Source organism: Ranitomeya imitator, chromosome 5 (assembly GCF_032444005.1).
Source record: "Ranitomeya imitator isolate aRanImi1 chromosome 5, aRanImi1.pri, whole genome shotgun sequence".
NCBI lineage: Eukaryota > Metazoa > Chordata > Amphibia > Anura > Dendrobatidae > Ranitomeya > Ranitomeya imitator.
This window is the reverse complement of record NC_091286.1, coordinates 229,615,782-229,643,240: the sequence shown is the minus strand read 5'-3', so window position 1 is coordinate 229,643,240 and position 27,459 is coordinate 229,615,782. Positions and strand designations below refer to the sequence as shown.

General features: G+C 45.8%; 1 protein-coding gene across 2 annotated transcripts in view; it reads left to right on the top strand.

Moving 5' to 3' along the window:
• Positions 1-26,423, top strand: part of ARFGEF3 (ARFGEF family member 3) — a 117,150-nt gene extending 90,727 nt beyond the window's left edge. For both annotated transcript variants that reach the window (XM_069725953.1, XM_069725952.1), the window contains exons 29-34: positions 3,320-3,434; positions 3,519-3,621; positions 3,703-3,834; positions 5,906-6,036; positions 22,722-23,928; positions 26,083-26,423. In XM_069725953.1, the coding sequence (XP_069582054.1) occupies positions 3,320-3,434; positions 3,519-3,621; positions 3,703-3,834; positions 5,906-6,036; positions 22,722-23,928; positions 26,083-26,274 (1,880 nt within the window). In that variant the 3' untranslated portion in view covers positions 26,275-26,423. The remainder of the gene's footprint in view (positions 1-3,319; positions 3,435-3,518; positions 3,622-3,702; positions 3,835-5,905; positions 6,037-22,721; positions 23,929-26,082) is intronic.
• Positions 26,424-27,459: the final 1,036 nt, after the last annotated feature.

Sequence of the window (27,459 nt, the reverse complement as noted above, 5' to 3'; positions counted from 1 at the left end):
GAATTAATAAGAGCCCACACAGCCAGAGAGTTGTGTTACCTCCCTTCAATAAAGCAATGCGACAAAGGAATTAACAAAGCGAGGCGGGTGGGACAGGAAATCTTCAAAATTCCTGTGAGAATGACACCACAGCGCGCCTTGGTTTAAATAGAATTCTGAACCCGCCTTCCTGCGGCATCCTTCAATCAGATGATCCATAAAGAGCGGAAAAATACATCTCCAAGTCCATATATACTGCCCATCAAACCTGGTCAGCTTTGCCATGATGTCTTCCTTTCGACCGAGGGGGGGGGGGGGCTTCACATTCTTGGTCTCATACTGCAGACTACCGTATGGGGGAAGGGTGATACTTCAGCCACTTACCTTATAGCCATAAAGGATTGTTTTCCTGGACACATTCAATTCTTTATACACTTCCAACTTAATTGTAGTATGAGACAGCAGATGAAAGAGCGGAAATGGAGTCTGTTGTATATAACATTCATATTTCATCTTTTCTTTTACTTTCTGTATCATTAAGGGTTACTTTTGCCATTTTATCATGGAATTGCATTATCAGTAATTCAATAATATAATTCTAATGTCAAAAAAGCTTCCATTATGAGCTAGAGTTATAAAAACAGCAACAGAGTAATCCAATTCTCAGTGCCTGTATTTTGTCCATGAAGCTCGCTGCTTGGCTGTAAGCACATTACTGGGCACAGGATTCTGTTGTTAGTGGTTCAACTGGAAATTTAAGAACCTCTGATGCGCAATGCTACCACAGAAATTGTCATCATATACAGGTGCTTCTCACAAAATTAGAATATCATCAAAAAGTTAATTTATTTCAGTTCTTCAATACAAAAGTGAAACACATATTATATAGAGTCATTACAAACAGAGTGATCTATTTCAAGAGTCTATTTCTGTTTATGTTGATCATTATGGCTTACAGCCAATGAAAACCCAAAAGTTATTTTCTCAGTAAATTAGAATAATTATCAAAAACAGTAGGCTCCACAATCATGAGGAAGACTGCTGACTTGACAGATGTCCAGAAGGCAGTCATTGACACACTCCACAAGGAGGGTATGCCACAGAAGGTCATTGCCAAAGAAGATGAATGTTCACAGAGTGCTGTATCCAAGCATATTAATGGAAAGTTGAGTGGAAGGAAAAAGTGTGATAGAAAAAGGTGCGCAAGCAAACTGGATAACCGCAGCCTTGACAGGATTGTTAAGAAAAGGCCAGTCAAAAATTTGGGAGAGATTCACAAGTAGTGGACTGCTGCTGGAGTAATTGCTTCAAGAGCCACCACACACAGAGGTATCCAAGATATGAGCTACAAGTGTCACACTCCTTGTGTCAAGCCCCTCATGACCAATATACAATGCCAGAAGCCTTTTACCTGGGTTAAGGAGAAAAAGAACTGGACTGTTGCCGAGTGGTCCAAGGTGTAGTTTTCAGATGAAAGTAAATTTTGCATTTAATTTGGAAATCAAGGTCCCAGTGTCCGGAGGAACAGTGGAGAGGCCACAATCCAAGCTGCTTGAGGTCTAGTGTGAAGTTTCCACACTCCGTGATGGTTTGGGGAGCCATGTCATCTGCTGGTGTAGGTCCACTGTGTTTTATCAAGACCAAAGTCAGCGCAGCCGTCTACCAGGAAATTTTAGAGCACTTCATGCTTCCCTCTGCTGACAAGCTTTTTGGAGATGGAAATGTAATTCTCCAGCAGGACTTGGCACCTGTCCACACTGCCAAAAGTACCAATACCTGGTTTAAAAACTACAGTATCGCTGTGCTTGATTGGCCAGCAACCTCGCCTGACCTTAACCCCATAAAGAACTTATGGGGGATTATCAAGAGGAAGATGAGACACCAGACCCAACAATGCAGACTAGCTCAAGGCTGCTATCAAAGCAACCTGGGCTTCCATAACACCTCAGCAGTGCCACAGACTGATCGCCTCCATGCCACGCCGCATTGATGCAGTAATTGATGCAAAAGGAGCCCCGACTAAGTATTGAGTGCATTTACTGAACATACATTTCAGTAGACAATTAGTAGAAATAGAACAAATTGTATACAAAATAAGGGTAAAGGAGAAAAATAGATAAGGATCATATAAAGGAAAAAGTGCAATGAAGAGTGAAGACCAATAAGAAAAAATAATCGTATAAAAACATTTTATTAAAGGTAAAATTTAATAAAACCGCTGAATCAGGTAATGACGCACGTTACAAAAATAGTACTCAAAAGCTATAATAGGTTCATTAGGAAAAAATTCATTTCAGTAGGCTAACATTTCGGATTTTAAAATCATTTTTTCAGGCTGGTGTTTTGAAGTATTCTAGTTTACTGAGATAATGACTTTTGGGCTGTAAGCCATAATCATCAGCATTAACAGAAATAAACATTTGAAATAGATCACCGTTTATAATGACTATATCATATGCGTTTCACTTTTTGTATTGAAGAACTAAAATAAATTAACTTTTTGATGATATTCTAATTTTGTGAGAAGCACTTGTAGATGTATTCCGGAAGTGATCAGAACAGTTTCCTAATATATGCAAAGGTTAATGTGTATGCACCATTTTTTTTTTTCAATAAATCATTAGAACGCATGAAAATTTTTTAAAAAAAGGAGAATATATCTTATTAGAGAAATTTGCATCCCCCGCCCCCCCTTTGACTGATCATTCTTTCTAAAAATTCTCAATTCAAGGGTTAAATCTGTCTCCATTGGGTACAGATTTTCCCATTACTGGGGTAGGAGATGACATTTAGTGCTCATAAGATTCTATAGAGAACTGTAACTGTCATTTCAAGAGAACTTGCAGCAGAATGTCTGTCTGGCTCTAGCTCCTCGTCATCTCCATAGAATTTTATAAGCACCAACTGTCATCTCCTATCTCAGTAATGTGAAGATCTGTTGATTGAACACAGATTTTACAGATTTAAGATATGAATTGATAACTAATTATCAGTCCAGGAGAAGAAAGAAGCAAATTTCTTTAAAGAGACATATTACAAAGTTGCTTATTTTCATGTGTACTATTGATTTGGGAAAAAAAAATTAAAACAAAAACAATTTTATGCTTTAATTCCAACAATTGAAATCACAAATAATCCCAAAATGGTGAATCTATTTTTAAGAAGTGTCAACCAAATTAACCAGCAGATTATACAACATAGACCTATGTAACAGAATTGTGCGTTACAATGCCAGCCCAAGTGTGCACCATTCTACCAGGCAGCCTCCGTGTCCAACCTTTACCACTAACTAACAGATTTCTGATCTACAAGGTTTAATTTTTTGGTTCTTTTCCTGCAGACATAGGGTATGAAAATATGATTAACACAATGCTAAAAGAATTATTCAAGCTGCTGGTGTCATGTGTGGCTGAACCCACCGAAACCATCTCTCGAGTGGGCTGTTCCTGTATCAGGTAGGGATTCGTTGATAGATCAGATATGGGAATCCTTGTTTTTTTCTGTTTTCTGATCTGATCCCATTTTGATTTATTTTTTAGATATGTGTTGGTAACTGCAGGACCAGTCTTTACAGAGGAGATGTGGAGATTGGCTTGCTGTGCCTTGCAGGATGCGTTTTCTGCTACGCTAGAACCAATGAAGGTAAGACATAAGGGATGCTATAACCAAATGACGCTAGTCACGCTATTGAAAATATATAACTAAATATCTCTCTTGTCCCAGAATCTGTTAGGCTATTTCCATAGTGGGTCGGAAAGTTTTTCTGGAGACGCATGTGAAGTGAAGGTGGCAGCACCGTCTTTATCCCCAAATGCAGAGGCTGAATACTGGAGAATCCGGGCCATGACGCAACAGGTAAAAATCCCTCTACCGTCTAAAATGAAGATATACTGTTACTTTTTAGTCTTACTACCTACAAGTAGTGCCACCAGCCAGGTTCCGCAGGTCCAGAGGCCAGGCCAGATATGTGATCGCTGGCTACATGACCGCATCTTTGATTAGCTGAGCTGGTGCCATGTTGTGTGTTGGCGCACCAGCCCAGCTAATCCGAAGAAGATGACAGCAGGTAAGTGGTGATTTGCAGAGCTCCCATCCAACGGTCATGGATTACTGACCTGACTGCTTGACCAGGGTCCTGCAAATCGATTTTCCCATCTCTACCTATTAAATAATGTTTTTTTTCCGCTGGCACTCGCCATGTTCACTGGCTACTGGCCAACAACTGAAAGATATATTTCTGCCAGAAGTCAGTGTGCTTAACCGGGAATGAAAATTTAATAAAGTCTGTGGCCTAAAATTGATATAGATGAGATGATTCCTTTAAAGTGCCGCTCTCGGTCTCTTGATGGATGCATAATAGATTTGTGATTACACCAGAATATCATGGAAATGAACAGATGTAAAATATTAGCGCGAGCAGCCATAATTCAATTCTGCAGCAAAGATCTTCGAGACACACTATCTTTATTTTGTGGCTTAATACAAAATATTATTTTTCTTTCCATTTCCTACTACGTCAGATTGATTTCTTAAGGGGAAGTTGTCATTAGGTTTTTGCTATGTAAACTGAGAGAACTATGGTGCAAGGACACAGACCTTGATTCCAGTGATGTCATTTACTGGGTGCAGCAGTTGTGATAGAATCAGTTTTGTCTGCAGCTAATTTACCAGTTCTTTCAATGCTAAGCTGTGTATGAATTTAGCTAGCGGAGTTTCCTGCCTCACCTCCACCCACTTTGGCAGAAATGGTGAAAAAATGGCAACTACCGAACATTTTTTGCACACCTTAATGTTGCGCTAAAATATTTGTGACTTTTTAAAGCTTTGTAAATACCAGAAATGAAAAAGCCTTGATTAATCACCCTCAATATATTGACAGAAACCGGCTAATCACTGGTGTGATCATGGTTGGACTAGAAGGCACGAGATATCTAGTCTTGTAGTGTTAATCTCCTTCTGATTGAAATACTGATTTTATTAAAACCGCAAAACGCATACCAGTAAAGGCCCCTTCACATTAAGCGACGCTGCAGCGATACCGACAACGATCCGGATCGCTGCAGCGTCGCTGTTTGGTCGCTGGAGAGCTGTCACACAGACCGCTCTCCAGCGACCAACGATGCCGGTAACCAGGGTAAACATCGGGTAACTAAGCGCAGGGCCGCGCTTAGTAACCCGATGTTTACCCTGGTTACCATCCTAAAAGTAAAAAAAAACAAACACTACATACTTACCTACCGCTGTCTGTCCTCCAGCGCTGTGCTCTGCACTCCTCCTGTACTGGCTGTGAGCACAGCGGCCGGAAAGCAGAGCGGTGACGTCACCGCTCTGCTTTCCGGCTGACCGACGCTCACAGCCAGTGCAGGAGGAGTGCAGAGCACAGCGCCGGGGACAGACAGCGGTAGGTAAGTATGTAGTGTTTGTTTTTTTTTACTTTTAGGATGGTAACCAGGGTAAACATCGGGTTACTAAGCGCGGCCCTGCGCTTAGTTACCCGATGTTTACCCTGGTTACCAGTGAAGACATCGCTGGATCGGTGTCACACACGCCGATCCAGCGATGTCAGCAGAAGTCCAGCGACGAAATAAAGTTCTGGACTTTATTCAGCGACCAACGATCTCCCAGCAGGGGCCTGATCGTTGGTCGCTGTCACACATAACGATTTCATTAACGATATCGTTGCTACGTCACAAAAAGCAACGATATCGTTAACAATATCGTTATGTGTGAAGGTACCTTAAGTGACACATCACTGGAATCAGTGTCTGTGTCCCTACTTTATACTGCTATCAGATTACATTTCAGAATCCTGCTGACAGACTCTTTTCTTTAGTTGGTGGCATACAGATTTGAAATATTCAGGATTTTTACTACACCTTTTGTACCATATGTTCAAGCAATACATTAAGGTCATTGTCATTGACAGGTGTTCATGTTAGATGCCCAGTGCTCGCCAAAAACCCCAAACAATAAGGAGGGCTTTGAACATGCCCAGTCCTGTGTGCTTATTATTGAGCTGCCTCCAGATGAAAAACCCAATGGACACACGCAGAAAAGGTAAGGCTATTGTGGTAGATTGGCTCACTCGGCTGTACACGGAAGTAGACACAGGAACATTATTTAAGAATGTCTTTGGTTTATTAGATGTGGCATAAACCGAGATGAAGCTCAAAGTAAACACGGCCCTCTGGGCAAAATAGCAAAACAAAACAGAATGGCAGCACTAAGCACAGTCCTTGTATTAGCAGGGATCAGCCCGCTTAGGGTTAGCAACACACACAGTTCAGGTATCGGCAAACTACAAACACTTCTCTGGAGTGTTCCTCTCCAGACACTGAACACTGCTGCCTTTGGAGGCCAGCTACTTAAGTCCCAGACTACACCCTGGGGTGGAGATAAGGTAGACATCCTCCCACCCGCTCTATGGATGTCCACATAAAACTCAGCCCATTACATTAATTAGCTTTTAACCCCTCCCCGCACGTAGTGTGCTGGAGGAAAATCTCTGAGTTTTATATCACTGACACCATTAAGCACAGTGAAACCTATCTCCCCTCCAGAACTTTCCAGTGACTTTGCCATACTATTTAAAAGATATTTTCCATTTTAACCTGCCTATCAGATGGAGTCGCAGGAGATCTGGTATAGCAAGTGTTTACATATTTTTGCACTATTGTTAATTTTTCACCTAATACTAGCTAAAAGAGATATAATCTTGCATAGCAATTATTCAGGATGCCATATGTGTTAATTTGACCATAAATTGTATGTCTTCTTGGAAGTCAGTCACCACAATATCCAGAAGAGCCATTAGGCTAACATATTTGAAAAGCCTTCACATTTGTATAATCACACAGTGATATATTTAAAAGGTTCTCATGTTCTTCTATTTGTAAAATTGCAAAGTGCTTGTAAAAATAAGCAATTTTGCAATTTCCTTCTTACTAAAAATCCCATTCGTCCTGATGAATGTGGGGATTTTTAATGTTACTTTTTACTGCTTATTGCCTAGGGTAGCCAGCCACCACTGAAGTTTAGCAGTGGTGGCTGATCAATGGCTTACAAGCTCTTTCCAGTAGAAATTGTAAATACTGCTCTGGTTTAGCTGGCTTTAGTGCCTGTGAACTCTTCCAATGCTGCTATACGAGACAACTTTGCTTCTGCATCATCGAAGGAGCACACAGCTTGGGCTAGCAGCACAATGATGCCACTGTCCAAAGTGCCAATCAAGCAGTAATACACAGCCCACCAGCAAGCCACAGTGCACACCTATCTCAGAAGATGCAACAACTCCTTTTAGTCACATTTTTCCTATAAACATATATTTTTGTCTTTTTGTTACGTAGCTAACTTGTTAGCTTTACTGTGTAGATTGGTAAAGACAGCAGAGTTGTTTCATTATCAACCTCCTGGTCTCTGAGGAAAATATCTGTACTCAATGACTTCCTGGAGTGACAAAGCATACACACCTCACTGCACAAACAATAGAATAAGAAAGTGTGTCTGTCCAAAATTAGTGCCTCCTGGGGAAGTTTTCAAAAATAAATAGCTAAAACATATAAAAATAGAACAGATAGTCTACAGACATGAATTTGGTATCTGAAAGCTACATTAAATACATGAGACAGTCCCTTTAAAGGGGACTTTCTTTAGTTTTAGCATGTTGAACTGGTTGTATCTTGAAATAGAGGGTGCAGAGCCAAACAAATATTTTTATTTTATTTTTTAATTTATAATCTCGGGTGCATACATATTGGCTTATGAAGTTCAGCTGATTACTTAGGATAAGTTCAACCAGAGTACTTTTCTCTATCGCCTTTCATTGGGGGACACAGGAACCATGGGTGTATGCTGCTGCCACTAGGAGGCTGACACTATGCAAATAAAAAAGTTAGCTCCTCCTCTGCAGTATACACCCTACCGACAGGAAGTAGGATATTCAGTTTAGCTTAGTGTCAGTAGGAGGTGGACACGGGTCTTTCATTAGACCCTTATCTACCTCAATGTGCGTCGTTTCTTTTCAGGTTTTTCCGGAGGGATACAGGGTGAACAGTCACACCTGTAGTCCCACTATGCGGACTATGAGTACGGCGTGTACTGCCACCCCGTATCCTCATAGATCCCTCTCCAGGACCAAGATCCTAGCACACAAGCGTGCTCAGAAGTCCGGTCCTGGCTCCGTCCCCCACTCACTCGCCCACCAGAGCCTGTCGGTCGGAGGAGACGAGGACGTCCAGCTCCACGGACGTCTAAAACCTTCCAGGTTAGTACCGGCGTGGGATGTTTAGGTGAGTATTTTCCCTCCCCACCCTGTGGCTTCCCTGGATCCTAAAAAGGGGATTCCTATTTGGGGAGTTTTCTGGTGCGGGTCGCATCTCTTTTCGGCCGCGCCACTTCCGTGGATGCGGCCTCCCTGTCCCCTGTTCCGGCGCGGCTGCCTTTGCGGACCGCCGCGCCGCTTCTTGTCCGGGCGCGCTGTCTGCGTGGCCTTGCTCAGGGGGGACATTTCCGCCTCGGGTCCTGTGGGCTTCCCAGCCCCGGCTTCAGCGCGGCCCTCGGTGGCTCCCCTGCTCCGGCCGCTGTGTGCGGCCGTTCATTTCCTTTCAGCGCGGCGGCTTTGCCGACCGCCGCATCGCTTCGGCCCTCTGTGGCTTCCCTGCTCCGGCCGCTGTATGCGGCCGTTCGTTTCTTTTCGGCGGCTTTGCCGGCCGCCGCGTCGCTGGTCAGGCCCCCTGCAGCTGCATCCCTCTGGCCGCTTGCAGCGCCGTGCGTCCTCCCTCGGCGTGGCGGCTTGCCGGACCGCCGCGCCGCTTTGAACCTGCGGCTGCGCTGCACCCGCCGCTGTGGGCGGCCGCTCGCCTGTCGCCTTCTGCGGCGCGCTGTTTGCCGCTTCGGCCCTTCTTTGCCGGTCACCGATCGCTAATTTAGGCCCCGGCTTCTGCCTGGGCCTACTTCCGGTGCTGGACTCCGCCCCCTTTCTTCTCTCATCGGGCGGGCTTTTCTCCCGCCCGACATTTTCACTGCGGCCCGCCTTCTCTCCGCCCACCGGCGCCATCTTGGGACTCCTTTACATGCACCTCAATCTCAGGAGCCCATACCGCGGTCACATCCGCAGATCGAGTCCAATTTGCGGCAGGAGCCCACATCACCCTCCTGCCTAAAAGACGACTTCTTACCGGAGGCCCATCCTATCAAGCCGAACAGCGTCCTCCGGATCCCGTTTTTCGTCTACCGTGAGTAGCTCTGCTCTGCAGATTGACACTCCCCTCTGCCCCCACCCCCCCTGCCCCCTAACCACTCGGGCAAAAAGGGGGCCATTCTCGTCTTCCTACTCCTGCAGCAACCCTATTGTGCCTACCGCCCAGGATCCCCCGGCCAATCCGTCCGAGAGTGATACCCCCATCCCAGGCTGGGCCTCCTCTCTGTTTCAATCGGTGGCCAATCTAACACGGGTGTCTCAACCCTGGTGTCCGTGCTGGATCGGTTACCCCTGCAGACCCCCGCAGTAGCCACCGGGTCGATGGAAGCTCCGTCCGAGCCCTCCAAGGCTAGCTGCAAAAGGTCCAGACAGGAATGCCAGTCTGAGTCTTCTTCTCGCTCCATCTCGACACTCGGTCCTCCTCTGCAGTCGGCGTCCTCCCGATCCTCCTTCCCTGAGTAAGGCGAGGCTTTCTATGATACGCCTTCGAAGGATAATTTGGGGCCGGTTTCGAACCAAATCGCTAACATGAGGGATATGGTTCAAAGCCTCATTGGAGCGACCAATCAGACCTGTGGCATCAAAGATTCCTCTACGAAACCCGCAGATCAGGCGGTTTCGTTTAGACGGTCTAATTTACCTCCCAAGGTATTTGCTCCTCATCCTGAATTCGAGGAGCTTCTGGCCAGAGAAAGAGCAAATTCGACCAGACGTTCTCAAAGAGACAAGCGTCTTGGAGTCCCAGATCTCTTTCCTCCGGATCTCATTGCCAACCGGAATGAGAGGTGTTAGAGAACGACCTCTCCCCCTGTGGATCCGTCGGCTGCTAGACCTGCCACCAACACAGTCCTTACGCTGTCCGGTGGGCGGCTCTGAAAGATTCCATCGATAGGACCATGGAATCCTTCGTGAAGTCGGCTTTCAAAACTGCCGAATCATCCCAATGCCCAGCCTTGGCTTCTATTTGGGTTTCGAAGTCTGTATCCGAGGGGCTAAACAACTCCGTTAAGGCATTCAAGCTGGAGCTCCATCAGGCCGGCTGGCGGAACTTGCGACCCAGATTACTCACGCCGGGGAATATTTTGTTCCCTGGACGTCGCGTCTTCTGCCGCACAGGCGCCCAGTAATGTTGTTGCCAGCTGTCGCACTGTTTGGCTCAAGAGTCATCAAAGAAGTCCCTTACGAGCCTGCCTTTTCATGGTTCACGTCCTTTCGGTTCCAAACTGGACCAAATTTATTAAGGACGCCACTGGCGGCACCAGTCCCCTTCTCCAGACCTCGCCTACTTTCCCTTTAGGCGGCTACTTCGGTCTTTTTGACTTTTTTCGTAGTTTTGCGGCATCAGATTCCTCTTCGCAGAGGCCACAGGCACGTTAAGAGAAGAAGGTATTCTTCGACTCACTCTTTTCTGGCGTGCCCGCTACTCCTAAGGTGGATTCTCCAGGTCCAGGACTGGAGGTTCCACCTAGGCATGACCCACGACCAGACCCCAGCCCGTTTCTCAGGCTGGGCAACCGTCTCCTGTTCCTCAGGGACGTCTGGGTCTCCTCAGTAGAGGGCGCATGGGCCAGGGCACTTGTATCCTCTAGATACAAATTCTTCATTTCACGGTCCTGGGATCGTTTTCTTCAAATCCCAACCTCCAAGAGACCCCGCTCTAGTCCCGGGTTTTCTTTACGGCCATTGTTTCCCTCCTTAAATCTGGGGTAAACGTTCCCGTCCCAGAACAGGAACGGTTCACAGGCTTCTCTTCGAATCTTTCTGTACTGACACAGGCAGTGGCGTATCCAGGGGGGGGCAGCCGGGGCATGTGCCCCGGGCGCAGCCGACAGGGGGGCGCCAGCGGGCCGCCTGATGATGCGGCGGTCCAAGGAGGCTCGGGTGGGACTGCACTTGTCCCGCAGCTGAGCAGAGCCCCTCCACCGCAGAGAGCCGCACACCACAGCTATTGCTTGTGCAGCTCTGTGCTCACAGGACCTGTGATGAGGTCACGGGGGGGAGGAGTCAGGAGTCACATGATGAAGGGCTTCTGTGTAGTGCAGGACTCTGCTGATTGTCATGGTGCTCGGTGCTGGACGAGGGTAAGGGTCAGGAGTGGTTTGTGTGGATGTAGCAGAGCCATGTGTGTACTAGGTGTACAGAGCGGAGCCGTGTGTGTGTACGGAGCGGAGCCGTGTGTGTGTACGGAGCGGAGCCGTGTGTGTGTACGGAGCGGAGCCGTGTGTGTTTACGGAGCGGAGCCGTGTGTGTGTACGGAGCGGAGCCATGTGTGTACGGAGCGGGGCCATGTGTGTACGGAGCAGAGCTGTGTGTGTGTGTACGGAGCGGAGCCATGTGTGTACGGAGCGGAGCCATATGTGTACGGAGCAGAGCTGTGTGTGTGTACGGAGCGGAGCCGTGTGTGTGTGTACGGAGCGGAGCCGTGTGTGTGTGTACGGAGCGGAGCCGTGTGTGTGTGTACGGAGCGGAGCCATGTGTGTGTGTACGGAGCGGAGCCGTGTGTACGGAGCGGAGCCGTGTGTGTGTGTACGGAGCGGAGCCGTGTGTGTGTGTACGGAGCGGAGCCGTGTGTGTGTACGGAGCGGAGCCGTGTGTGTGTGTACGGAGCGGAGCCGTGTGTGTGTGTGTACGAGGTGTACAGAGCTGAACTGCGTGTGTGCAAGGTGTACATAGCGGAGCCGTGTGTGTACGAGGTGTACATAGTGGAGCCGTGTGTGTACGAGGTGTACATAGCGGAGTCGTGTGTGTACGAGGTGTACGGAGCGGAGCCGTGTGTGCAAGGTGTACGGAGCTGAGCCGTGTGTATACAAGGTGTATGGAGTGGAGCCACGTGTGTACGGAGCGGAGCCGTGTGTGCAAGGTGTACGGAGCTCAGCCACGTGTGTAGGAGTAACTAGGTGTGGCCATTACATTACTGTACTCAGTGTGTGTGTGTGTGTTTGTGCGTGCATGCGTAGCGCTGCGGGTGAATGTGCAGAGACGTAAATGGTTTTGTGTGTGTACGGAGAGGAGAGGCGAGGGCAATGATGGGACTGACGGGGAGAGGGCAATAATTGGGATGGAGGGGGAGGAGGAAATGATGGATGTGGTGGAATGGGCAATAATGAGGGGGGGAAGAAATGATGGAGGTGGTAGAATGGACAAGGATGGTGGTGGTGGAAAGCACACTGATGATATTGGAGGGGGAGAAAATGATGGAGGTGGTGGAATGGGCAAGTATGGTGATGGTGGAAAGGACAATGATGATGGTGGTGGAAAGGGCAAAGATGGAGATGGTGGGGGAAAAGAAAATGATGGATATGGTAGAAAAGGCAAAGGAGGAAATGATGGAGGTGGTGGAATGGGAAATTATGGGGTGGTGGGGGAGAAAGCAATTATAGTGGTGGTGGAGAAAGTAAAGATGGAGGTGGTGAAGAGAGCAATGATGGGGTGGGGTAGAGGAAAATAATGGGCATATATGAGGAAACAGTTCAGGAGAATGGGGGGCATATCTGAGGAAACAGTATGGGGGATGGGTGCAGACAGTATGAGGAGCGAACGGGGGAATGTATGTGGACACAGTATGAGTAGCAATGTGAAAAATGTATGTGGACAGAGTACGGGGAGTGAGGGTGATGGGATGTGTGCAGACACAATATAGGGAGTCGGGTGAGCAGGCAGTATAGAAAGCGAGGGGGTAAATATATGAGGAGACAGTTTGGTGAACAGGAGGGATGTGAGAGGAGACAGTATGAGGAGGGAAGGGAATAGTGTGAGGAGACAGTATGCGGGAGAAAAGTGAGTGGGCACAGAATAGAAACTGAGCAGTAGGGGTGTAGAATGAGGGGACAGTGTAAGGGCACAGCCAGCAGAGGACAGTATACCAAGGAGGGGGGAGTGTAATCAGAGTACAGTACAAATACTGGGCCCTATAGAGGGGGACACAGTGTGAGAGGACAGTGTGAAGAGAGGACCGGTATGGAAAGGAGAGGTTAGAGTGAAGAGTATGTACCATAAGAGGGACAGTGTGGGGGTCATATTTTGGGCAGACAATATAGTGAGGGGCAATTTTTTATTCAGGAGCATTATAATGACACTTGTATCTTTAAGGGCGTCATGTGGAGATTTTCTGCAAAAGAGCGGACAAGATGGAAGTCTGCAGAGACGGCTGTGGATGAGAAAACTCATCATGGGGTCTGGACAAGATGAAGAAAAGAAGTAGAACGACTCCAGAGATGACGACATCTATAAGGTACCTGGATGTAAATGTTATTTGTGTGTTGTGAATTCTGTGGCAGAGCTCCCTCCTGTGGTCACAAGTGGTACTGCGGCTTCTGAGTTTCCTTCCTCAGGTGATGTGGTGAAGTCGTAAGGTGTTGCTCTATTTAACTCCACCTAGTGCTTTGCTCCTGGCCTCCAGTCAATGTTCTAGTGTTGGTCTTGCTTCCTCCTGGATCTTTCCTGTGGCCTGTCTGCTCAGCATAAGCTAAGTCTGCTTGTGTTTATTTTGTTGCTATATTTTCTGTCCAGCTTGCTTTTTGGGTTTTGCTTGCTTGCTGGAAGCTCTGAGACGCAGAGGGAGCACCTCCGTACCGTTAGTCGGTGCGGAGGGTCTTTTTGCCCCTCTGCGTGGTTGTTTGCAGGTTTTTGTGTTGACCGCAAAGCTATCTTTCCTGTCCTCGATCTATTCAGTAAGTCGGGCCTCACTTTGCTAAACCTATTTCATCTCTGTGTTTGTATTTTCATCTTACTCACAGTCATTATATGTGGGGGGCTGCCTTTTCCTTTGGGGAATTTCTCTGAGGCAAGGTAGGCTTATTTTTCTACCTTCAGGGCTAGCTAGTTTCTCAGGCTGTGCCCGAGGCGCCTAGGTCTGTCAGGAGCGCTCCACGGCTACCTTTAGTGTGGTATTATAGGATTAGGGATTGCGGTCAGCAGAGTTCCCACGTCTCAGAGCTCGTCCTATGTTTTGTGGGTTTTGTCAGGTCACTTGTGTGCTCTGAACTTCAAGGTCCATTGTGGTTCTGAATTACCTAATCATAACATTGTGATACTGACTAACTCATGTTTTTATTTATGTTAGGAGCATTAAAGGGGTTGTCCAGGTTTGTAATGAGTCTGCAGTCATTCTTTGTGACTGCAGACTTCTGAATTCTCACAGTGCGCCCTGCACGCTGTCAGGATTCTCTCGTGCTGGTGATTTACATACATGCGGTCACGTGCTGACTAGACATGTGTGGCCTCACTCAATGAAAATGAACTGAGCGAGGCCGGCACGTCTAGTCGGAATGTGGTCAGAAGTATACAAATCACATGCTTTTGCTGACATGACCGTCCACCGGCAAGGGAGAATCCTAAAAGAATTCAGAAGCTGCGATGTCAGGATTCAGCTCTGCAGGTTCCAGTAGTCGTCACATGGACACTTCACTCATATGCGACTTTCAGACTTGTGGTCCTGTGACAACGAGCTTCTCTTCTGCTTCTCTCAGTTTTTCACTGAATATTGAGAGCATTAGGGAGAGGAGCTCGTGGGTACATGACTAAGTGTGAAAATCACATATGTCCTGGGGGGGGGGCGCCGAAATGAATTCTTGCCCCGGGTGCCAGAAACCCTAGATACGCCTCTGGACACAGGACAACAAGGTTCGTCCCAGTCCGGATCTCCATTTGCTGAACAGGAAGTTTCGTCGGAGACACTTCAGGATGATATTCCCTCGTTCAGTAATCACTTTCATGGAGGCTCAGGAATTTCGGTTTCAGGCTCCCGAAAGTCTATCCATCCTTCCCGACATTCTAACCGTTGCGGGTGGCTCGTCAACAGGAAGAAGTTCCGTCTTGTTCAGCGCCTCGTATCTCCGGGCATGTTCTTCGACACTTGTCGGACCAGAGTCTTCCTTCCCGAGGACAGGATATCCCTCCTTTGTCAGGAAGTTCGCTTGCTCCAGGGTTCTCGGCTCCCCTCCTTTCCGATGGGCCTTAAAGACCCTAAGGAGGTTTGGTTGCAACATCGGAAGCAATTTTCCCTTCGCCCGTTTCTTTCAAGACTTCTTCAGCAGGCTATTTTATCGCAGGGGACAGGTCTGTCTTCTCCCTGCATCGTCCGATCCGGCTTTCTCCCAGGTCAAATGGTTCCTCGACTTGTGGCCGAGGTCACTTCTCTTATCCCAGAGTAGATCCTTCACAGCATATCCTTCCTTCCAGTTCCCTGGCAGGTGGCGACGACGGACGCCTGTCCGCTCGCGGAGGCGCGGGGCTTTGTCTCCTGTTCTTTCAGGGTGGTTGGTCGGCGCAGGAACCCTCTGCCGATCAATGTCCTCGAGTTCCGGATCATCTTTCTGTCTTTCCTTCACTGGGTAAGGATTCTCAGCAGCCTGCCAATTCGAATCCAGACAGACAATGACACAGCTGTGGCATATGTCTACCACCAGCGGTGGACTCGGCGTACGCTGGCCTCGGCCGAGATTCCAGGATCCTCCTTTGGACAGAGGCAACAGTCCTGGTGAGCTCCGCAGTGCATGTCCCCGGCGTGGACATTTAGGCCGCCGACTTCCTCGGCCGCGAGGGCCTCGCGGCAGGGGAATGGTACTTCAGGAGGTTTCCTATCGGATTACTTTTCTATGGGGGACTCCAGAGGTGGTCCTCATGGCGTCCCGATTGAACAGGAGGTCCCTCGGGTCGGCTCAGGGTCCCGTGTTTCTCTCACAGTGGGGTTGACGCTCTGGCCATTCCTCGGTCGCAGTTCGGGCTCCCCTATTGGTTTCCATGCCTTCCCTTGCTTTCCAAGCTGTCGAAAAAGGATCAAGGCTGGATGGGTGCCGGTCATTCTGATCGTCCCGGATTGGCCCAGGAGGTCCTAGATTGCAGACATCGTCAATCCTCTCGCGGACACCCCTGGTGTCTTCCAGGCGGACCCGATCTGCTGTCTTAGGGTTCGATTTTTCACCCGAATTATCGGTCGCCCAGTTTAACGGCGTGGCTGTGAACTCCACAGTTCTAAGAGCGTCCGGCCTTTCGGCCCAGATGGGTCACTCTATAGTCCAGGCTGGGATGCCTTCGTCTTCTTTCAGGATCTACTATCGCACCTGGTAGGCTTACTTTCGTTGTTGCGAGTCCAACCGCTTTTCAGCTATGTCCTTTTTCCCTGCCTTCCATTTGGTTTTCCTTCAGGCAGGACGGGATTCGGGCTTCGCTCTCAGTTCCCTATAGGGCCAGGTTCCTACGCTCTTCTTCCCTTTAAGAAGACGTTATCTTCTCAGCCACAGGTTAAGACCTCCCTTCAATGAGTGGCCCACGCTGTCCCTCCCGTACAGGGCCTCTGGATTCATGGGATTTAAAGGTTGGGTTGGTGGTGCTTAGGGGTTCCCCCTTTTGAGCCTCTCAGGGAGTTTTTCCCTGTCAGTTCTATCTCGGAAGGTGGTTTTTCTCAGGTCCATCTCTTCGATCCGCCGCATTTTTGAGTTGGCGGCCATTTCTTGCCGACCTCCTTTCTTGATTTTAATCCAGGACAAGGTGGTCGCAGACCTCTGCCTTCCTTCCTTTCTCGAGGTGGTTTTCATCTTTCCACCTCAACGAGGACATCGTTATACCTTTCCTTTTGTCCAGCTCCGACTCTGGAGTGATCGTTGAACAGGCTGGGTCTCGTCACGGCAGTGAGGATCTCCCTGGCTAGCACAGCCGCTTTCCGAAAGATGGATTCTCTTTTCGCCATCCCTGATGGCGTGCGTAGAGGCCTGCCGGCTTCCAAGGCGACTATTGCTCGCTCTATCAGAATGGCAATTTTGGAAGCTTCCGGGTCAAGAACAAGAGTGCCTCCTGAGATAAGGCTCACTCTACCCGGGCAATCGGCGCTTCCAGTGCGGTATGCCACGGGGTTATCGCTGATGGCTTTGCAAGCGGCAACCTGATCTTCCATCCACACGTTTCGCCGAACTACGGCGGACTCCAGCCTGGGCAGAAGGATCCTGCAGGCAGCAGTGGTGAGTCCTCGGACCTGATGGAAGTCTGTTTTCCCCACCCCAGGGACTGCTTTGGGACGTCCCATGGTTCCTGTGTCCCCCAATGAAAGGCGATAGAGAAAACAGGATTTTTGGTTGCTTACCGTAAAATCTGTTTCTCGGAGCCTTCATTGGGGGACACAGCTCCCTCCCAAGTTGAACAGCTCTGTTTACTATTTACGTTTGTGTTCTTTGAACACTCTTTGAGTGTTTGAAACTGTTAATCTGTGGAGCGCCGTGGAATTTGTCGGCGCTATATATAAATAAAGTTTATTATTATTATATTATTATTATAGTTCTCTTTTACACGTTGCTTCTCCTACTGCTTTCTCACTAACTGAATATCCTACTTCCTGTCGGTAGGGTGTATACTGCAGAGGAGGAGCTAACTTTTTTATTTGCATAGTGTCAGCCTCCTAGTGGCAGCAGCATACACCCATGGTTCCTGTGTCCCCCAATGAAGGCTCCGAGAAACAGATTTTACGGTAAGCAACCAAAAATCCTGTTTTTTTCCCTTTGATACAGGGGAAAAAGAACATGCCCCTAGATAACCTAAGTGTGAGACTTGTAATGATAGACAGCCCTGCTCTCAGTCCTTGTCTCTGAAGCTACTGTGTAGAGTACTTCAGAGCTGAGTGTGATTCCAAACACATACAGCTTTTATCTTATGAATGTCTGTGTGGAGGAGGTGGACTAAAGCAGATCTGACCGTATTGTAAAGTAGATCTGCAGTTGCAGATGTGTTTGTAATTACCTTCTCCCACATTGACTGCTGTGAGTTGAAAGCTGAGAGTGTTTGTAATCACTCTCAACTAGGTGCGAAGGCTGAGTGTCATGATCTGGGCCGGAGTTTGCTTTCTGTTTATCCTACTCCGGCCTGGTCATGGCGGGGTTAACTATTTCTGCCTCTCTTTGATTTTGGAGTGGCTATTTCTTGGTGCTCTTGCTGGCAGCTTGTGTCAGTGATAGTTTTGGGCTTGCTGGAGCTGCTAACCCGTTAGACCCCAGTGTTCCTTTTGCCTCTGACCTCCGTTACCAGTGCCTGATTTGTCTCCTGTACCTGACCTAGTGTGACTTTGGTGTGTATCCCCTCTGTTTTTTGACTCGGCTTGAACTCTAACTTCGTCTCTTGTCTCCCGTCTTTGTTACCACACGTCTGTCTGGCTTTTGACCTACTGGCTTACTCTGACTCAGTTCTCTGTCTCACGTCTCCGGTACCTTTGCTCCTGGCTGGTCCTGACCTTCGGCTTGTATTTTGACTACGAGTTCTGTTATCCCCTTTAAACTATACGCTTACCGACTGTTACTGACTTGGCTCGTTTTAACTACTCTCTGTCGCCACCTGGTGGCGCGGTGCAGCGTGCACTGTGCTCCGGTGCGGCAAGTGCAACCTCTTTTGCTATCACCCACTCCCACTCGTGGAGTCTGCACATACCTGCATTGCTGCAGCATGACACTGAGAGCAGGGCTGTCTGTTGTTACATGTCACATTAGTGGGCATGTTCTTCTGACCTTTTGGGGGCGTTTTTTTATTCTGCATGACGCCTCCTGCTTTATGATTGGTCAACGTCATACAGGGGAAAAGTACATGCTTTCCCAAGAAGAAATAATGTAAACTTTACAAGCTAATATCTTTTCAACAGAGAGGAGATATTTAAAAATAAAAGCTTTTTCATTCTGCTCTGCAGCCACTATTCTATGATGTGGCCAGTTTAACATGTTAAAATTGGCGAAAGATCCTGCTTACTGATTACCAGGGCTGGACTGGCCCTCTGGCAAATGCCAGAAGGGCCTGTCTGGTCATGGGCCGCCTTGTCTGCTACTCTGTTAACAGAATCAGTGTTCTCAAGACACCCATACTCTTAAAGAGTTGTGATGGAGCACAAAGTTGCTGACCCCATCACTTACCCCAGCAGGCCACGGGTATCATTAGAAATATTGGTGTTGTAGAAAATCTTCCTTTCCTCCCTCCAGGGTAATGTTAGTAATATATCCCATCTGGTTCATGGGGACGGGGACAGCATGGGCCTGTGTAATTTTAAATGCCAGGGCTGAATTTCAGCCCCAGTCCGCACCTGCTGATTACTATAAGGCTGCCTAAATAATATAGTCCATGTAGGAGCTTCGCTGGACCTTTTTCTCGCTACATTGGTTAGATAGGAGCAGTTACATATGTTTTACTATTTTGGCTACTTTGTATGTGCAAATGTGGCACGTGCAGAACCCCCAAAGATATCTTATATGTAGTTTTATATATATCCTGGCTCATATTAGTTGTTTAAATAGCTGGCTATATTTATTGTCCAAACATGTAGAAATATTTGGATGGCTTTTAGTTGTCTTTGATCTGTTCTATACAGCTCTGGCAAAAATTAAGACACCACTGCAAAATGTTCAGTTTGTCTGATTTTTCTCTTTATAGGTATATTTTTAGTTAAATGTAAATTGTTCTTTTATTCTATAAACTTCTGACAACATGTCTCCGAATTTCCAAGCAATAAATGTTACATTTTTTTTTTCTTACAAAGAAAAATGGTCAAAATTCACAAAACAAACAGTGCTTTCAAATAATGCAACAAAAACAATTTCATCATCATTTGGAAACAACAATACTAATGATTTAATTCAGGAAGAGTTCAGAAATCAATATTTTGTGGAATAACCATGATTTTATATTACAGCTTTCATGCGTCTTGACATGCTTTCTACCAGTCTTTCACACTGTTCCTGGTGCAAAAATGTAAGCAGTTCTTTGTTTGATGGCTTGTGACTATCCATCATCCTCTTGATTACATTCCAGAGGGTTTCAATGGGGTTCAGGTCTGGAGATTGGGCTGCCCATGGCAGGGTTTTGATGTGGTGGTCTTTAGTTTTTGCCAGAGCTGTATGTTCATGCACTTAAAGGTAGATCAAGCATCCTTTGGACATTCCTAATACAAGGGCAACATTGCCACCACTTTCGCAACTAGACTTATTATTATGGCAACCAGGAAGGCAATGGACTGATCCTTGCAGAGGCTATGAGTTTACCATCAACCTACCCAGACAGCACTAGATAGTGAGTGTGTAATTTTTTGAAATCTTTATCATGTCGTAACTTCTATTAACATGCTGTAATTTTTTATAGGCTTTTAATATCTGCAGCACTTTCACCTTTAAAGAGGACCTGTGACCCCCCATCAAAAATGGTCCGTTTTCGCTCTTCTTTTGTTCTTCTGCTTCCCTGAATATTCTGTTTTTGTATTTTTCTTTTTTTCCTACAGAATTATGATCCTTTTTGTTAGTGTTAATTTTTATGTTCTTTACTAAGGGGGTGTTTCTCATAGGGTAATAATAAAGATCAGCCTAAAGACATACGCCAGAGAATCCTGCAAGGACGCCCCCACTAACCTTAGAAAAGACCATTTAAAATCCGCACTAAATAAAAAGGCCGAATCTCTGATACAGTATAGCACATTTTAATAAAGGAAAAAAGCGGAATACTCAGGGAAGCAGTAAGAATAAAATAAAAGGAAAAACTGGTCAATTTTGACCTGGTGACAAGCCCTATTTAAGCATGCTTTCGGAAAGACAATAGGGGACTTAGACATTTTGAGATATTATTTATTTTAAGATGTCAGTACTGGAAATGTATGATTGACCCCTATTCTCTTTCCCATGAGTTTAATATTTGTTATCAGACTGCTAGCCCTGTAAGCTGTCATGGCAGCTGAGCCTATAGATGGCGGCGGTTCTAATTATCTGCTGACCACAGCTGCTTCATGTGATCACTGTTGTATTTTGTGACATGTATTGGTGCAATTCTTGCATGTACAGCTTCTAACTTTCTGCCTTTTTCTTTCCTGCCTATAACTAACGCTGTGCTACTAAACAGAAAGCTGGGGTAAGATCTATATGTTGCTTGGCACTATTGCATATTGAGGCTAACAAAAATGTCAGGTAGTGGTTACGTGGAAATTCAATTTTTGTATAATGTTCATATTGTTAACTAAAATATGAAAAGGAGGAACAATTCCAGTACTACAAGTAATAGCTGAACGTTGGCTGTGTGTTAAAGATTTAAGGGGCTTTCCAATCATACAGATTTATTTTTTTCTAAACCTTTCCTTGTGGCATAAAACTAATGCTCCTCTTCACCTATCCCCCACCACTCACGTTTTAGTGCCCACTGATCTCGGCTTCCCGGTCCCTCTTAGGGTGCGTGTCCACAGTCCGGATTGTCAGCGCTTTGGACGGAGCGGAAAACCCGCTCCTCCCAAAGTGCCGCCCCTTCTGTATGCGCAGCGATTCCGGATGTGTTCATTGCACACATCCAGAATCGCCGCACCCTATACATAGGACCCTGTTATTTACCTTGCGGCAACGGAGCGTCGCCGCAAGGTAACCAGATATGCTGTGTTCTAAAAAGATGCGCCGCATGTCCATAAACGCAGGGCCGCCAGATGTGTGCAAACACGCATAGTGGAGACGGGATTTCATAAAATCCCCTCCGCTATGCTGTAACATCTGGACGCTGCGGTTGCACGCAGTTAATCCAGATGTAACCCGGCCCGTGGACACATACCCTTTACATACAGGAAATGCTTCTCAGCCAATACCTGGCTGAGGCGGATCATTGCTGTAGTCAGCGATTGGCTGAGCGGCATTTCCCATGTGTTGATACAGGATAACCTAGTACAGACCATTGAGGCTCAGCGTGGGATCCGTGAGTTTTTTTTTGTCTGTCTACCAACTACTTCTTTAATATAACAAAGATTACTGAAGGCTCCATCTTAAATTAGTGTTTTACCATTCTCCGTAGTCCAGGATTCTGTCCTCTTTTTCTTTTAAGAGGCAATTTGCATATTATATTTCCCAGAGGAGCATTGCACGGCGAAAAAGCCTCCTTACCTTGACAAGCCAGAGCTGGTATGTCACTCTCCATAAGGAGAAACGATACCCCATAGACCCCAGTCCAGAGCCTCTCACCTAGCCAAATCAGTTCTCATGCTTTGCAATGACGAAGGCCAACAGCCCGAAACACCGTGTCTGCGAATTGAGATACTAATTTGGCTTTTATCCTAAGTCATATTGCAAGACTCGTTAAAGGGTTGATTGTGACTTGTAGGATCGCTACTTCCAACAGGTGGCCCTATTGAGTTTAAGTCCCTCTTTTTCTCAGAAGAGGCAATTTGCAAATTATATACATATACACTTTGGAGCGTGGGTGTTTCCCCTCTATCAGACAGAAAAGATGGCCACTGAGTATCGGTGACTCTGACCCATCCCTATAACACTACCTGTAATGATCCGATATTCTAGCCCCTGGATTCAGTTGCCATACAGATGGCGATCGACTGTTCACTATGCTGGGTTTGTTTTCAGTATGGGATGTCCTAGTGAGACAACCCCTTTAACAATCATGGGAAAAGATTTAGCATACTGTGTTTTGAGTGATCTTGGGCTTAAACCATAAGGTAAAGCTGTTTAATATAGTTTGAAACCATATGGAATGGTAAATGATCTATAAGGTCTGCATTATTTAATGCACATTGAACTCTCCTAACTCTATTTCTCTGTCTTTCTTACAGTATTCCATTTAGGACAATTGTAGTCAGTTTGCTTTCTCATCAAGTTCTGCTGCAAAACCTGTATGACATTCTGTTGGAGGAATTTGTAAAATGCCCCACGATGACTGAAGATAAATCTGCTCCTCTCCCTGAAGCTAAAACAGTTGGGTTTCTGAGATACATTTCAATGCAAAACCTGGCTGTTATATTTGACCTCTTGTTGGACTCCTACAGGACCGCTAGGGAATTTGATGCACGTCCTGGCTTGAAGTGCTTGCTCATGAAAGTTTCTGGCATTAGCGGAGCAGCAAATCTTTATCGCCAGTCGGCAATGAGCTTTAACATTTACTTTCAGGCTTTAATTTGTGCCTTGTTGACCAATCAAGACAACATAACTGCTGATGTTGTGAAGAAGATACTTTATGAAGAAGAGGAGCATAGTACAGATTCCTCCCAGCAATGCTCATCGGAGGATGAAGACATATTCGAAGAAACTGCTCAAGTCAGCCCTCCAAGAGGGAAAGAAAAACGACAATGGCGGGCTCGAGTCCCATCACTGAGTGTTCAGCCGGTCAGTAATGCCGATTGGGCTTGGTTGATTAAAAGACTTCACAAACTGTGTATGGAACTTTGTAATAACTACATTCAGATGCATCTAGACCTGGAGAATAATGAAGATCACCCAGGCATTAAGGGGGATCCTTTCTTCATCCTACCATCATTTCAGTCAGAAACCTCAACACCATCAACTGGAGGTCTCTCTGGAAAAGAAACCCCCTCTGAAGATGACCGATACCTGAATAAAGACCATCCTATCGATTTACCACCAAGAGGTTTTGCTGCATCAATGCCACAAAGTCCTAAGCTAGAGAAAAGAGATCAGGGCAGAAAGAAGGAATGGTGGGAGAACGCTGGCAACAAGATCTATACCATAGCTACCGATAAAACAATAGCGAAACTCATGACCGAATACAAAAAGAGAAAGCAGCAGCATAACCTGACGACGTTCGTTAAAGACACGAAGTTGGACAAAAAGGTTGAAATGTTATCTTCCAGAGGGCAGGAATCGCCTATGCCACAAAGGCCCCAACATCTGGTTGACCAAACTCAGATGAGACACTCTTTCAGTGCTGGACCTGAGATATTGAGGCAGGAGAAGAGATCTCGTTCCGGATCCACTGTTAGTACGTTCAATATTTCAACACGGGATGCAGAAGCACAGATACAGGTAATCTACTTTTAAGAGCCATTTGCTAATTGGGAAATGCTGCAATAAAGGGGTTTTCCAACCTTTGTCATTGATCACACATATTAGCTTATATACATGCCTTATCCCTAATATGACCAGAAGAAGGGGTGCTAAATGCACAGCAGCAACAGGTTGCAATTAAACCTTTTCTGAGATCGAGATATTGTATTTTCAACCTGGATATATGCAAGTCGCTCAAAGAGGTCTTCAAAAATTGCCACCTCTGTTGGATAGGTGGTAATCGTTACATTACTTAGACTCCCACTGATCGTCAGAACAGGTGACTTATGTCTTCCGTATAATGAAGTGGCTGGTCGCGCATACCATACCGCTCCAGTCAATGTCTGTGGCACTGACAATGATGGCAAAATGCTGAGCTTGGCTGTAATATTCGATCAGGTATTATGTCCACTCCACCTCCATCTGGCCGCAGTTTTGTGGCCAGGGAAGAGCAGGGACCCGTACCGATGTAAAAATCATCACCTACCATGTAAAAGTTTGGCACCCCTGGTCAAAATTACTTCTAATGTGAACAGTTTAGCAAGTTGAATATGAAACGATCTTTAAAAAATATGACGCATTTTTGCTTTGTATTTTAGGCAAAAAAAATGTTCTGCATTTTTTACGTTTTAAAAAGTACAAAAATGAAAAATGGGCCAATGCAAATGTTTGAGCACGCTGCATGGTTAGTATTTAGTAGCACCCCCTTTTTCAAGTATCACAGTTTGTAAACGCTTTTTGTAGCCAGCCAAGACTCTTAATTCTTTTTTGAGGGATTTTCCCCCATTCTTTGTTGGAAAATTCTTCTAGTTCTGTGAGATTCCTGGGTCATCTTGTATGCACTACTGTTTTGAGGTCAACCACAGATTTTCAATGATGTCCAGATCGGGGGACTGTGAGGGCTATTGTAAAACCTTCAGTTTGCACCTCTTGAGGCAGTCTATTGTGGATTTTGACATGTGTTTTGGATCATTATCCACTTGTAGAAGCCATCCTCTTTTCAACTTAAGCTTTTTACAGATGGTGTTATGTTTGCATTAAGAATTTGTTGAAATTTCATTGAATCCATTCTTATTTCTACCCGTGAAATGTTCCCCGTACCATTGGCTGTAACACAACCCCAAAGCATGATTGATCCACCCCCATGCCTAATGGTTGGTGAGATGTTCTTTTCCTGAAATGATGTGTCCTTTTTTCTCCACACATACCTTTCATCATTGTGACCAAAGAGTTCAATTTTAACCTTATCTGTCCACAGGACTTGTTTCCAAGATGCATCAGGTTTGTTCAGATGTTCTTTTGTATACTTTTGATGCTAATTTTATAGTGAGGATGCAGGAGAGGTTTTTCTCTGATGACTTTTCCATGAAGGCTATATTTTTGCAGGTCTCTGAACAGTAGAACAATGTACCACAACTCCAGGGTATGCTAAAATCTTTCTGAAGGTCTTTTGCCTCTTTAGCAATCCTATGAGCAGTTCTCACTGAAATGTTGCTTGATTTTCCAGACTTTATCTTGACCTCCACTGTTCCTGTTTACTGCCATTTCTTAATCGCATTTCAAACTGAGAAAAGGGTAACTTGAAAACGCTTTGCAATCTTCTTATAGCCTTCTCCTGCTTTGGAGGCCTCCACCATTTTCAGAGTGCTAGGCAGCAGCTTAGAAGAACCCATAGTTTCTGATTTTTGGCGCAAGTTTAGAGGAAGCAAGGTTTTTTTAAAGCTGGGAAATTTTCATAATCTGGCCTTTCCTAACGATAATAGTGAACAAGCCATGGCTCTTAACAGGCTAATTAAGGTCTGAAACATTGGTCAAAGTTATCTGAGCACAAAAATCTCCAAGGAACCCAAACCTTTGCATAAGTCCATTTTACTTTTTGGTAATTTTTAAAATGTAAAAAATGACAATACTTTTTTACGCAGGAAGTAAGTACAAAGAAAATGTGTCATCTTTCACTTTAGACCTTTTAGAGATCATTTAATCTTCAACTTGCTTAACTGTTAACAATAGCAGTAATCTTGACCAGGGGTGCCCAAACTTTTATATACCGCTGTATCCTGTTCATCCAGCTGTCAGTTGAAGGGTTCCCGTTTTCCTCTGCAGTACTTATATACGTATGCTTTTGTATTTTAGGCATGGACCAACATGGTGTTGACTATTCTAAATCAAATCCAAATCCTGCCAGACCAGATGTTTGCTGCCCTGCAACCTGCCGTGTTCCCGTGCATCAGCCAGCTGACCTGTCATGTAAATGACATACGCGTGCGCCAGGCAGTCAGGGAATGGTTGGGTAGGGTCGGCAGAATTTATGACATAATTTTATAAGTTCATTGTATGGTTCCGCTATCATTTTTACATATAAATTTGCTATTTCCAAATTTCTTCTAATTAAGGTTTATTACGTTTTGTAAGTAGAGTACATCATGGATATTTCCAGTTCTGGAATATTTTGCCTATCCCGCTTTACATTTATAACTCCGTCTTGTCCATTTCTTAGAGTCTAATAATTGTTTCATTCTCTGTATATATGTAGCCATGTGTACTCCATGACACACTAAACGAGACGCATAGGAAGTAGTCATCATGAGCAAACGTGCTGGAATAAGGTGTTATCCGAGCATGCTCAGGTGCTAACCGAGTGACTTAGGTGTGCTCGAATAATATGTTCGAGTCCCCGGGGTTGTTTGTCTTGTGGCTGTTCGACCGCTACAACGCCTACAGGGATTGCCTAACAGGAAATCCCTGCATATCGAACAGCCGCGAGACACGGAGCTGCGGGGACTCGAAAATATTTTTCAAGCGTGCCGAAGATAATCTGTTAGCACTCTCATCACTGATAGGCTCAGTGGATCCAGTGCTAATGATTTCCTATCTACCTTTCTCAGTAGCACAAGTAGTCAAAACTCAGCTCTTAATTGCTGAATGGCGCAGTGCCAAGCTGGCATTTGGCTAGTAAATTGGCTGGATCGACCCTTCTTTATATGCCAGTAGGACACTGTAGTTAGCTGTACAAGAGGCCTCAGAATGCTCAATAAATTCAGCCAGTTATCTAATTTTTTTTTTTAAAGAGGCAATAATCTCTGGTCTCAGACAGAGGGTTTTTCAGAACCAGAGACCCCTTTAAGTGCATTTGGACCATAATTTTCCTGTCTCCTCCACTTTCAGTTGTTTGCTTTCGTGCCTGCCTATTGCACACATACAGAAGGGATGGCTTTTTGCTGTGTTTTTCCTCGCGTTATTGTTGCAAGCACTGCAGTCAGTAGAGAAAAATGAAATGCATGTGGTTTTTCTGTAGCTTTTGTGTTAATGCATTTTTTTACAAGTTTTGTTTGTTTTTCTCAAAATCTAGCAGGTTGTCGGTACGTAGTGTTTATTTCAGAAATCTTTCTATAAGAAAAAAAAAATGCCTAAAAAGGTGCGAACAGAAAGCAAAATAGTGACACAAATGTGTGTTTTACTTTCGAAACACAATACCCCACTACTTCTAAACTGTCCGTGGATTCCATACGT